Source organism: Choloepus didactylus, chromosome 9 (genome assembly GCF_015220235.1).
Source record: "Choloepus didactylus isolate mChoDid1 chromosome 9, mChoDid1.pri, whole genome shotgun sequence".
Lineage (NCBI taxonomy): Eukaryota > Metazoa > Chordata > Mammalia > Pilosa > Megalonychidae > Choloepus > Choloepus didactylus.
The window spans coordinates 96,131,272-96,145,516 of NC_051315.1; the positions used below are offsets into that span (position 1 = coordinate 96,131,272).

The 14,245-nt window shown below is 40.0% G+C and overlaps 1 protein-coding gene across 1 annotated transcript in view; it reads right to left on the reverse strand.

Moving 5' to 3' along the window:
• RAPH1 (Ras association (RalGDS/AF-6) and pleckstrin homology domains 1) overlaps positions 1–14,245 on the reverse strand; it is a 132,279-nt gene that overhangs the window by 44,701 nt on the left and 73,333 nt on the right. The window contains 2 exon segments of the mRNA XM_037849031.1: positions 6,521–6,680; positions 7,068–7,145. Coding sequence (XP_037704959.1) covers positions 6,521–6,680; positions 7,068–7,145 — 238 coding nt within the window.

Sequence of the window (14,245 nt, forward strand, 5' to 3'; positions counted from 1 at the left end):
GTACTGTCCAAGAACCCTTCCAGCTTCCATTCTGTGACTGAATCTTTTCTGAGACTACTCACTCCACAAAGCAGTAGAATATCCTGATTAAGGATATTGACTTTACAATCAGACTGCATAAATTTGAATCATATTGTCACAACTCACTACAATTGGGAAAACTACATCCCAAAAGGTCGATGAGTGAAAAAATAAAAGCAGCACAACTAACTTAAGATAATTTACAACCTACCTTTCTTCATTCAACAAGTATTGAATAAAATCTCATAGTCAAAGCACTGGGCCATATATGGAGCTTACTGTCTACATGTTTGATTTGATTACAAAAGAATTACTTAAGTCAGTGGTATAAAAGATGAAAGAGAAATATTATATAAATCTGTCTTTATGCTACTGCCATGGAAATATCCCCAAAATTAGCATCCAAACATTTTCTGTGTATCATGATGCTACATCCATGAAGTCAAATACTTCAAGTTCTCTAAGAGCAGTTGTAGATGAGTGTTAACTGGAATACATTTTTATAAATGCTAATAAACTAACACCTTATGGTTTAGTATTGAGGGTTGTCTATGTTCATTCTTGGAGAAAAGGGTTAAAAGTTAAAATTTTTATTTCTCTGGAAATAACTGTGAAATATTTAAAGATGTAACAGGTAGCAAGGGCAGTGCAAATATATTTTTAAAAATAAACTAGCAAGTGGAAACTGCTGATCCAATAAAACTCAATAAAAACTATTTTAAGGTTTCTTTAATCACAGAACTAATATTACAAAATGAAAACTTTTTAAAAAGGGATTTAATTTCAAAATAAAAGGAATTTTTAAAATTAGAAAATACTATAGCAAACTATAAATTATAGGAAAGTGAGATACAGTAAGCCTCACTAATAGTAAGAAATACATGCTTTATGTTTTCCCTTCAGGATAAATGCAAATAAATATAATGGCCTGTGGAAAGCCGCCTCCCGAATCGGGCCTAGCGTATGCGCTGCAGCCTGCTCTAGAGTTACCCCCGCCCATCGAGTGAGCCAAGATGGCGCCTGCATCCTGTTTCCGCATAGTGACGCATGTATCCGCCACCCGCTCCTACCAATCGAAATCCTGTATACGCGATACTAGCCTAGAAGCTTATTGGTTGTTAATTGTGTATAAAAGGTCTTACCCGGACGGGGTAGGGTGAGACAGCCCACAAGGAGCCGTGCCTGACGGCCACATCAAGGCTGCTCTCCCACGAGGTGCCGTGCCCCGTGTGGGAACCAGTAACACAGAATGTTCATCTAGCTGTAGTAAAGGGCTTGCTTTCACAACTGCCGTGTGGTTCGAGTCGTGATTCATGACCAGGTTAGTTCGCGCAGTCTGCATCTCTCTCTCTCCTTCCCTGTTTCCCCTCGCCGGCCGGGAACCGGGGACCGAGCGGGGCAGCGCCGGACAAGTGGTGGCCCGTACGGGGAAGCTCCTCCTCCTGCCTCGCTCTCGACGGTCCCTCTGTGAGGAGAGCAGCGCTGCGCGTCGAGCTTACGGCGGACTTCCCGCGCCTGATCAACGCGAGAAGGTGAGTGCGTCTTATTACATGATAGTTAGGGCCCGTGGGTTTTCAGGTGACCCCGGGGGACTCGGAAGAGCTCTCCGAGTGACTGAAGTATAGTGCCGACTGCAATCATGGGGCAGTCCGGAAGTTCACCTCTCTTAGCTCCCTTAAAGAACCTTTTGAAACAACGGGGTATCTCGGTCAGGAAAAGCTCCCTTCAGCGTTTTCTTGATGATGTTGATACTTTTGCCCCTAAGTTTGCCTTTACTGTGCCCTCTAGTAATCAAGAGGAGCCCTGTCAACGCTTTGAATGGACAGTCCTGCCCCAAGGCATGGCTAATAGTCCTACCATGTGCCAGCTGTATGTCGCTGCGAAGCTAGCTAGCACTCGGCAGCAGTTCCCTCAAGTGAAAATCATCCATTATATGGATGACATTCTCTTAGCCCATAGAGACACAGATCTTCTTAAAACAGTTTTGTCACATTTAGTCCTTAGTCTTAGAGAAGCTAACCTAGAGATTGCCCCTGAAAAAATCCACATGACTGACATTACCACTTTCCTGGGGGCGAAAGTCGCACCCACTCATGTTTCCCCCCAAAAGGTGTCTCTCAGGCTAGACAATATACACACTCTCAATGATCTACAAAAACTCATGGGGGATATCAATTGGATCCGTCCATACCTAAAAATACCCAATGTCAAACTAACACCTTTGTTCGACCTGTTGAAGGGGGATTCTAATATAAACTCACCTCGAAGCTTCACTCCAGAGGCAAGGCGAGCACTATGCCAGGTGGAACAGGCGCTCAGTGGCGCTGCATTGAAGAGAATAGACCCTGATGAGCCTTTTGAAGCCTGCGTGCTGCCGACAGAATTACAGCCCACTGCGGTACTGTGGCAGCGGGGGCCGCTGCTCTGGGTCCACCCTGGAGTTTCCCCCAAAAAAGTCCTAGAGCACTATCCTACAGCGGTTGCAGACTTGGCCCTAGAATGCATTAAAAGGGCTGTGCAGCATTTCGGTCAGCCCCCCAAAAATCTCAGGGTGCCTTATTCTTCCCAGCAGCTTGAGATACTCACCGGATGCATAGATCAATGGGCCATTCTCCGGTGTACATTTCTTGGTCCCATTAACAATCAGTTCCCTAAGGCTCCTCTCTTGCAGTTTGTCACCCGGCACCCAGTGATTTTTCCCAAAGTAACCTCTCCTAGGCCACTAGCAGGCGCCCCCACCGTATACACGGACGGCTCCAGCTCTGGAACAGGGGCGTATTGTGTGGAGGGGGACACTCCTAAAACAGTGCTCTTCCAACCACAAAAGCCTCAATGGGTAGAACTGCAGGTTATCATTGCAGTCCTGGAAAGCCTTTCCGAGCCCTTAAATGTCGTCTCGGATTCTGCTTATGTTGTGAACTCTGTACAAATTTTAGAAACGGTGGGCATTGTTAAACATTCCTCTACAGTAAGGACGTTCTTTGCCAAACTACAGGAGGTTATATGGACCAGGCAACACCCTTTTTACATAACCCATATTAGAGCCCACACAGGTTTGCCTGGCCCTATGGCCCAGGGGAACCATAGCGCAGATGTAGCCACTCGACAGCTGCACATCTTTCCGACGCTGGTACCGTATCAACAAGCCCGAGAATTCCATGCCAAGTTTCACATCAATGCAGGTACCCTAGCTAAGCGGTTCAGCATACCACGTGCAGCTGCTCGAGATATTGTCCGAGCCTGCAACAATTGTGCAGAGCAGAGAGCAGTCCCCTCGGTTGGGGTCAACCCTAGGGGTCTCACCCCAGGGGATACTTGGCAGATGGATGTCACTCATCATTCAGAGTATGGTAAGATCAAGTACTTACATGTGTCGGTGGACACATGCTCCCAAGTTTTATTTGCCTCTGCTGAACCAGGAGAAAGAGTCTCCCACGTCATTGCACACTGCCTTGCTGCATGGGCAGCTTGGGGTAAGCCAAAGACGTTAAAGACGGATAACGGGCCTGCCTACACTAGTAAATCCTTCCAAAAATTTTGTGACAACATGGATGTCCAATTAAAACATGGCATCCCCTATAACCCTCAGGGGCAAGGAATCATTGAAAGAGCGCACAGATCTCTCAAAGACTTGCTTAAAAAACAGAAAGAGGGTATAGGCCACGGCCTGTCCCCAAAAGCTCGACTGTCTGTAGCCTTGCTCACATATAATTTTTTAAACGAAAATTCACAAGGAATGACACCTGCCCTGCAACACACCACCCCGAGTCCTCCGCATAGAGGTCTAGTCCGTTGGAAGGATGTCCTGTCGGGGCAGTGGAAAGGCCCTGACCCGGTGCTCAGCTGGGCCAGAGGCTCTGTTTGTGTTTTTCCCCAGGAACCAGGACGTCAACCAGTGTGGGTTCCGGAAAGACTGGTGAGAACCGTGACATCACCTGAAGAAGCCAAGGAACAGCTGTCAGAAACGCCAACGAATATACAACCTGAACCATTAGACCAAGCCTCCGACCCTGCTGATGATGGCGACGACCGACAAGACGATAATAGTAGGACTGACCACCCCGCGGGTGCCCAAAAAGAGGATCGGTAACTCTGTTCTTTGCTCTCCTATAGCAATCCTTCTAATCTGCCTTTTTCTTTTTAGTGGAACTATATTTCCTCCACAAGCTTCAACGAGTCCTTCCCCCTCACCAATGACACACTGATCCTCTCTTTTGCTAACCTCTCTGTCAAGGTTGTCAACACCACAGTTGCGGCGAATGCTACTTGTGAAACTGGTAATGGCGAGTTAAGTAAGGGAGTCTTGCTTGAATTTCTTAACGTTACAGGGAAGAGCCGCCAGTCTTGTGAAGGGATCTTGAGTAAAAAGGAGACTCAAAGGTGCCTTTTCCTTCCAGGGCTTGCTCCTACAGTCTGCAACCGTTCCAAAGACCCGGATGCCTCGCCGCCCCGCTATCCTAGTGTATCGCCCAAGTTATGTCTGGCTCCCCGTCAAGGCAACCGACTGGGTTGGCCCTGTTTCTCAAGTTGTTTCACTTAACAATATCCCCTTCTCTAAGTCTAGGCGTCCAAGAGGCATAAAAGAATGGCTATCGAATGCTGCCGGTGTAGCTTCCTCTTTGTTTGTCCCAACGATCGGGCAGGCTGTGCTACAAGCATGGACAGATCGGCAGCTCGCCATAACGATGGAAACGGTAAATGGCTTGGTCAACCTTACCCGAGACGTGCTACGCCGCCACAATCAGATGCTGAACTTAAATTTCCAGGCCATTCAGAAACTCCAAGCGGAGATAGATGAACTTGGACTGGAAATAGATGGACTCTGGAGAGTGCTTCAGCAAACATGTGACACCCGGTGGCTTACGGTTAAACTCTGTGTCACTCCTGTCAGGGCCAACGTGACCGGAAGCATTTCCAGAGTCTCTGATTGGCTGAAAAGGTCATATTTTCCTGAATTTGTTAATCTCTCCCAACAGGTGGAATCTAGTTTAGACACAATTGGGGGGATCAAGTTAAAACCCGTTAAAGTCGATCTCTCCGGGTTAGGCGAGGTTCTACAGAAACTATTGCACAGTGTTTCTTCCTGGTTCTCTTGGCCCAATTTAACTAATTGGATCCTCATTGCAGTGGGATTATTGGTGGGATTAGTCGTTGTTAAATGTTTGCTAGAACGCCTGTTTCAAGCGCAGCAGCAATTGCGTGTTACCACTATGATGGCTATGACTCCCACCTCTGTTACCCCCGATAGTGACCGATTTATTAACCATACCCCTTCCTGGTCGCCTCAGGTGGGGCGCTTTGGAGCAAAATTTGTAGCGAATCGCATGGCTGTTTCTCGGGTGTAAAAGGCGACACCAGTAGTCATAATTTTGTCTCAGGTGGGTCTCTAGGGCAGAGTCCTAGTTGTGGCCAGACTGGACCCTAGCCATTGCACAGAGACACCTAGTGACACCCCCGACTCTGGTTACTGCTGTTCCTGCCCCCGTCGTTGTTCCCCAGTTGCCAGGCAAAGCACTGCAGGGAGAGTCACGTTGCTTCCAGCTTACGGACTCTCCGGTCTCCATATGACGTGAGCATTCTGGTTGGTGCTAGAGGCTCCGCCGCTGGATGGCTGAGGCCTAGTCCAGACTCCCCAAAGCACCAAAGAGGTTGTGAACCATTTGGGTTCACGGGAGCACGCTCATCACTGGAGACACTGGGTCAAAAATAAATAAGAAAGGGGGAGATGTGGAAAGCCGCCTCCCGAATCGGGCCTAGCGTATGCGCTGCAGCCTGCTCTAGAGTTACCCCCGCCCATCGAGTGAGCCAAGATGGCGCCTGCATCCTGTTTCCGCATAGTGACGCATGTATCCGCCACCCGCTCCTACCAATCGAAATCCTGTATACGCGATACTAGCCTAGAAGCTTATTGGTTGTTAATTGTGTATAAAAGGTCTTACCCGGACGGGGTAGGGTGAGACAGCCCACAAGGAGCCGTGCCTGACGGCCACATCGAGGCTGCTCTCCCACGAGGCGCCGTGCCCCGTGTGGGAACCAGTAACACAGAATGTTCATCTAGCTGTAGTAAAGGGCTTGCTTTCACAACTGCCGTGTGGTTCGAGTCGTGATTCATGACCAGGTTAGTTCGCGCAGTCTGCATCTCTCTCTCTCCTTCCCTGTTTCCCCTCGCCGGCCGGGAACCGGGGACCGAGCGGGGCAGCGCCGGACAATGGCCTCTAGTAAATATGTTGATCAGTGTAGTTCTTATTTGAAGGAAAAAAAAAGTATTTTGGTACCTTTAAAAAACTTTGGTCTAGCCACAGGAGAATGTGAAGTAAACTGGAAATGATCTTGAATCCAGAGAAATCTCAAAATACTTGAGAAAAAATAATGGGAAAACATCGCAAAAGGTAATGTAATAGAAAAGATATGTACAAAGATATCTCAAAATGCTTTCAGCAACATGCAAACTGTTGGAATTATGTAACTAAAAAGTAATCAAAGCAATATTATTACTAACCCATTTGTAACTCAGAGATAGTTTCCACCAGCGACCAGTCTAAACTGTAACCACAGTGAGATTTGTCCATCAGATTATCCAGTACTTGTCTCACTGTCTGCCTCTCATCCACCATCATTGTTTTAGAACTGTCATCAGACATGTGGACTCTAATCACCAGCTGTAAAAGTTAAAAGGAAATCAGACACAAACAAAAAAAACAGGCACTGTAGAAAAGAATTTCTTCCAATATCAAATAATGTTCTCATTAATGCTCTTAAATATATATTAAAGTTAAATAAAATTAAAATACAAATAATGACTTTATTATGCAAGTAAGATATGCTAAACAACATACCTAAAAAAATTTAAAGCATTAATTTTTACTGTAATAAGAGGTAAGATTATAAGAATCAGGCTATTTTGCACTGTTATTTTTCAAGAATTTATAAATAACCATAAAGTTATTTATTTTATAATGTATTTTATCAACAAAAAATAATATATGTGAAAAGTAAGTCTGTAAAACTGATAAAAATCACAACATACGAAAAAGTCCACATATCACCTTTTTCACCTGTGCCTCTTTAATTTTCTCTAAGGCAACTCTGATCTTCTCAGCTTTCAATTTTGCTGCCTGTTCTTCCTGTGAACACAAAGCATTTCAGGTAAACTAATGCTAAGATGATGAGAATATTTGAGAACTCTTTTTTGTCTTTAAGGATGTTCCTAGAATTGAATTTCATTAAAAATACAACTCACACACTTATATAAAGCACATTATAAAAATAAGTTCACAAATTGAGAGCAGACATATTGTAAAGAAAGGAACATTTTTATAGATGAAGACTTGAAGATCTCTTATAATAAACTAGAATTCATATTATAGAGAAAAAAATCTGTGATTTGGTAAATTAATGAGTTCAATTCTGTCAAAACAAAGATGAATTTCAGCTCTGGGACAGGAGAAATGAATGCATAAAGGCCATCTGTGAATTCACTAATTTGCTATACCCGCATAAGCCCTCAACTCTGAATTTATACCCTCTTCTAAGAATGGGTAATTTGCATACTAATTTCTGTTCTGTTAAACTGAAAATGTATCATCATCATAAAAATATCTACAGCCAAAAACAACATAAATAAAAATACTTTTAAAAATGCAGGTAAGTTTTCATTATTCCAATACAAATAGAGGGGGCTGCTTTACTCTGCTTTGGAAAATTCACAATAAAATCAATGCCTCATGTTAGTAAACTCAAATTTGTTGCTATTAATTCATTGAAAAGATTATTAAATACTAAAATTTTTCAATTACTTAATTTCCATTAAGTGCTACTTCAGAAAACTTATAACAAAATTATCAAGAACTGAAATACACTTAAACCGTTTCTCTATTCTTTTTCCTAAAATAACATTTAGTACTCTAACACCAGTACTTACCTGTAATTTCCAGCAATAGGCCATAATAGACTGTAGCATTAATCGCCAATTGAAAAACAAGAACTCATGTAAGTAAACTGTTGATTTTAATGGATATTTTCTATTTCTAAGCCTTTGATTACTCTGGAAAATAACTAGAAAAACATAAAATGCCATCTTTATATTCTTTTATTTAATATAAGACTAAAAAAAAAAGAGAGAGAAAGAAAAACCTAGTTATATAAGCCAAACTTTGTCCTAGATTGTAATTAAGAAACACAATCCAAGTGTTATTCTTCACTTAAAAAGCTAAAGCTTCCAGGGCAAAAAACAAAAACTAATTCACTTAGGATTCATCCACTGTTCTGTTCCAAATTCTATTAGCTTCCTTGTTTATGAACTGCTTCTCTTTTCATTTCATATTCTAGACTGTCTTCACTCATTGCAAGCTTACTATTTACTACTCTGTTGAACAGAGAAGAAGACAGTGGTTAGGAAAGGCAGTGGGTTTGTCTCCCAGAAATCTAATCCCCTTCAATAAAAGGAGCCAGTGAATTAACATAATGACCAAGATCTTGAAATACTATCTGTAAACTAAATTAGACAGAGAACAAAACACTTTATTTTAACAATAGGGAGGGGTAAAGTAAGACTTGTTTCATATACATTATACAAAGATATATTCCTTAAAGATTAAATCATTTCATTTTTCTACCACTCCTTTATGCAAAGAAAACAACAGAATTATGAAGTATGCTGATTATATATTTTAACAGAAGATAAATATTTTTCTTTTTTAAGCAGGCTCTAAAATGAGAAAACTAAACTGTCATTAAAATTCAAGTTTCTAGAATTCTGAGCCTTAGAGAAATAAAATCATCAGTTCAGTTACCAAGCCCTATATGTGCTTTTGATGAGTACAGCACTACTCTATAAAGGAATTCTAAATACTAGAATTTTCCATGGTTATTATGAAATCAGTTACTTTTTTTTTTTTTTTCCTTTTTTTTGGAGAAAAAAGCAGTGTGGTAGATTGAATTGTGTAATCCAGTTGGAAATTCTTGCTTGGCATTTTGGTGGGCATGGACCCATTGTAAGTAAGATCTCTTCAAGATATTACTTCAGTTAAGGTGTGACCCAACTGATTCAGTTGGGGCTTTAATACGGATTACTGGAGTCCTTAATAAACAGAGTGAAAGTCAATTGGAGAAAGAGGCCATGGGGAATGGCCAGAAGCTGGAAATCAATGGAAAATGGAGGAGAAAGGAGAATAACTCACTGTGTGCATTACCATGTGATAGAAAAACCAGGGAACCTCAAAGATTGCCCACCAACCAGCAAACACTGACCCTGGGAGGAAGCAAGTTTTCTAGATTCTGAAACTGTGAGTCAATCTGTGAGTCAATAATTAATTCCTGTTGTTACGCCAACCCATTGGATGGTATTTGTTTTAAAGCTAGGAAACTAAAGTAAGCAGAAAGTTTTATGAGTGTTTTCTCAATGGAATAAATGACCTTATGTTCCTCATGGCTCATTTGCCACATCCTTATATTTTCATGACTGACTATTCTAGATAGATAAAACTTACCAAGGCATATTTTAAAGGCTCATTTCATGTGTCTGAAAAGTAAATTTAAATCTCAAAGTCTAACAAGAAAAACAAATATGTAGGCTCAATGCCTTGTGTATTTGGAATATAAGCATGAACTTCTAAAAGGCCAAATTCTTTTACATTATAACTAACCTGCCAAAGTTTAGAAGATGTCCTCAAAACATGTTTAAGGAAATAAGAAACAAGATAATTTAAATATTATATTTTGATATTGGTTATAAGTACAAAAACAGTATTTTTATATTCCCATTTTGTTTTAGTATAATATTATTTACCAAGTACAACAGAATACAACCCAGTGCCATCTTTTGAAGGGCTGACATAAATGTCATTTAATTAAAGGATCAGCTTAACTCACAGATCAGTTTCTGCTCTACAGGTTAACAAGGAAAAAAGCTGACTCACCGGAAGAAAGAAACTAGAGACGTGCAAGAATTAACATGCATTAAACCAATTAATTTTTTAACCATCAATAAAAACAGCTAAGTGGGGCTATTTTTACAAATCCAGGCTCAGCTATTCTATTTGATCAAAATGCTACACTTTAATAATGATAAAAATTGCTCTGCATTAAAACTTTTATCAAATTCAAATTTAACAACTATTTTTTTAACTTCAACCTATGCAAATTTTTAAAGTTTATTCTTCTCTAGTTTATTACAAGGTAATCCTTGATAGAAGCTTTTTGAAGAAACAGAATTGATCAAAATATCCCTAAGTTTCACAGTATGAATCATCACTAAAGAAAAACTGGAAATGAAAATATTTACATCATATTGTAAGATTCATATTATTTTATGCTCCCTGAAGATAATAAGCTCTCTTCCTCAGAATGTTCTATTTTATCTACTATATTTAAGCCATCACCAACTATATCTTTTAACCATAAAACCTGGGAAAGGAAGACACTGTTTTAAGCTCAGAGTGTTGTGCAACACAGGGAAGAGATTTGCCAATGTGTTTAGATTACATACTTAGAAGACTTCCAATAGTTTTCTTGTAACGTCAATGCAAACTGTGTCAGTGTCTGCAGCCCAAGTTTATACAACAGATGAAGCTTTATCTTCCTCAGTTCCTCTTTTTGTTGCTGATGTTAAAGCAGGCAATTCAGGGTTTTAAGGCTGCTGCCCTGTATCTTTAAGTATCATCTTCTTATCCTAAAACATAAAAGATCCCTCACACATATAAAAACTTTCTGTCCTGCTCCTTCTCTTAAAAGAGAGATAACCCACTTTCTACCTGATAAACTCCTATGTTGCCAACAAGAACCATCAAATGTCAAGCCTCCTCAAATTTACATAAAGGACAAAAACTGGGTAGAGATCTTATGATTAAATGAAAGTCAATGCTGTGGTGACAAAGTGTTAGAACACTCTCTTTGGTGTAAAAATTAGAGTAACTAGAGAAAGAGTTACACTTGCTGAGAGATTGCCTGGTTTAATTCTTTCACTAAGAAAGTATAAAGGCTTTGTGAGTTTAGAACACATTTGACTGAAATTAAGGAACTAAACTTAGTAGTTTCTTCAGGATCTAGTCTGTTTCAGATTAGATGTGTAATTTTAATGCCAGTCGTAAATCCTATGGGAAAGAAAATAATAAAGAAGGTTAAAGCAGTAATGAGTAACAGACATATCAGAATGTAAGGGAAGCCTTTGAATGGTACCCCAAGATTAAAGGGCATCCAATCAGCAAGGTAATCTTTGCCCACTGCTCCCATTTATGGTGACATGGTCCTCTGTGGCACTGCTACCTACTCCTAGAATAAACTGGTTGGGATTGTTTTTGCAGAGGCTCCCTTAGCTCAGAACTGGATGTGGTATACTTATTTCATTAACAATGGTATAGTGACGTCTGGATCAGTGATGTAAAAGATAATCCTTTTGTTGATTTGGCCCAAGCAAAGAGCTACTATGTTCATTCTACTGTGTACTAACTACTGGGTGTTAAACACTGTCCTAGTTTGGAAAAGCACAGCTTCTAATGTTTCCATCAGACATATAAGGAGAAGTGATAGTAAAGGGAGCATAATGCTCTTGGGTAAGGGGAATGAGATTGTCACAAAGGTGGTATGTAAAAAGCGTACACCTTTTTTTGCTTCAGAATAGCCAGGTGCTCTGGTACAGAGGATACTGACATCAGCACTAAAATTAAGGGTAGCCTAAGAGACCCCTGTGGCTCAGGTTGCCTAGGATTTTTGCTACCTCCTCAATTTGATTCCCCCACCCCTATAATTTTAGGTTCTGAGCTACTGAATCACAATCCTGCTCAAATATCTTGTTGCAAGTAAGCAGGGTGGTATATAGGAGGTAGCTAGAGCCAGATGCTGGACACATACACTAATGCCACCACCTGGATTACAGGAGAAAAGACAGGCAGGGCAGAAATGGCTCATATATTACAGTTGGTATCATTATGTCTTGAGCAGAGGAAGATTAGAAGTAGTTATGAACAATATTTCTCCAAAACTTGCAAAAAACAACTTTCCCTGTGATAGGAACTTTGTTTTGTTCATTGCCATATCTCCAGTGCCATAAACACTGTCTGGCACAGTAAATATCTGTTGAGTGAATGAAATTATTCTCTTTAAGAGTTTCCCACTGCATGTGGAAAAAATACAAACTTTCCAAACCAAGACGCTCAAATCTTCACTCAACTATGATGGCTCCAGCAACTTGGTCTTTTTGCAGCCTCTCAATTAGGCCAATCTGTCTCTTCCCTCAGTCTATCTGCGCGGAACACTGCCCCTCCACTTCCAGACTGGCTTCTTTTTATCCTTCAAGTGTAAAGGAACTTCTCTGGTCTTACCATCTTAATTAAATTTACCCCTAATCCCCTCCCAAGAATTCTCCACTGTTTTACCTTGTTTCCTTCATAGTACTTAATATGATTTAGAATTGTTTTATATATTTGCTTGTTAATGTTTATCATCTATCTTCATAAGTAGGTTGTGTGTTTATGAAGGTGGAAAATGTACGTCTTATACAAGTGTTGTATCAGCATTTGACACAGTACAAGGCTCAATAATTTTACTGAATAAATAAACAACAGAAACGGTAAAACGTTAAACTTAATCTGAGAGCAGTATACAAAAAACATTAGGAGGTTACAGGCAAGAAGAAAGAGACAATCATAGTAGCTCCATTAAAAGATAAGAGCCTATATTAGCGTGGTGTAAATGGGAATTAAATGAATGGGTGAACTTCAAAAATACTGCAGATTATGACAAGCTTCATTAGAGATTTGAGATAATTAGTTAGAGGAAGAAAGGCACCAAGGATGGTAAGAAGGGCTCAAACCTGGGAAACTGGGACAATGACAGCATCCTGAACAGAAACAGAAACACCAAAAAAGATGGACAGAAATTGTGGGGCCCCAGGAGAGTAAGGAATCTAGAGACTTGTGGGATTTGCGATGATCCTAAAATGGTAATCTTACAGGAAATGCCTAATAACTATCTGGAAGTGTGGTGCTCTCAGGAAGAGAGATCTGATCTATATCAGAGAACTTACTTGAAGCTGAGTATGGACTTTAGGGAGAGAGAGTAAACAGAGAAGAGAGGAGAGCTGAGGAAAAGGCTTGATAACTTTTCTATGTTCATACAGTACATGGATACAAGGCTACAACCTGCTTCAACACTTCCCTCATCTTTAAACTTCTAATTCCATTCCTAGATCTGCTTTAAAAAGAGAAACTCAGGCAAGAAAATCAGTCCCATTACTGACTTTATCAAAGGGTCTTCTCTTTGACCTGCTTCTCAGGGCAGATTTCACTTTTAGCCTTTATCTTCTTTCAAAAGTTTACAAGATTAGGAAGAAATGAACTAAAAAAACAAACAAAACAAAACAAAACAAAACAACCTCTAGTATAATAACAACAACTTAGAAACATTATTTAAAGAAACTAATGAAGTAGTGGCATCACTTAAAAACAGGTAGAAAGCTACTCATCTTCCCTCTCTACTACTCCTTGGCTAATGATGACAAGGGCAAAAAGCTGTTAAGATGATACAAAATATCAGCTCAAAGAAAATCTAGCTGGACTCATTCAAACCATCCTGAGGGTAGAGATCTGAGAAATTAAAAGTGCACCTTTCTCTTCCAATTTGATTAAGCTAATGTAAATTAAGATTGTTCATATAAGTAAATGTTTTAATGAAATGAGATAGTGATAAAATAGGCAAGAATTAGAAAGCAAAGTTTGCTAAAGAAACTCACAGTATGAATAATCAATGGTAAAAGTAAAAACTAAAGCAATGGTTTCTTACACTTTAAAGAACAATATGTTGTTAAACTAGAAAAGGCGCAACATACTAAGGATGATTGTTAGATATTTACAAAACTTAAAATAGTAACAATTACTGAAAATATTTTCTACTCTCAATATTTTTCTGATAGTAAATATGAAATAATCACCATCAATAAGAGGAAAAGTATCACTATTTAGGACAAAAGTGCTGAAACAAGAAATCAATAATCTGAGAGCACAATAAAAAACAGAAATTATATTCTACCTATAGGCAATAAATAGTAACATGGAGGTGAAATGAAGAAGTATCACCTTGGTCAGCAAATGAGAAGGTTTTCCTGCAATGTTTCTCAGAAGAAGGGAGGTTTCCCTGTCCAGATAGGAGTGCTTGTGCAGAAAAAGAGAGAGAAAAACAAAAAAGGCAATAGAAGTCAGTGGAAATCTTATGTGTTTAAAGTATAAAGTAG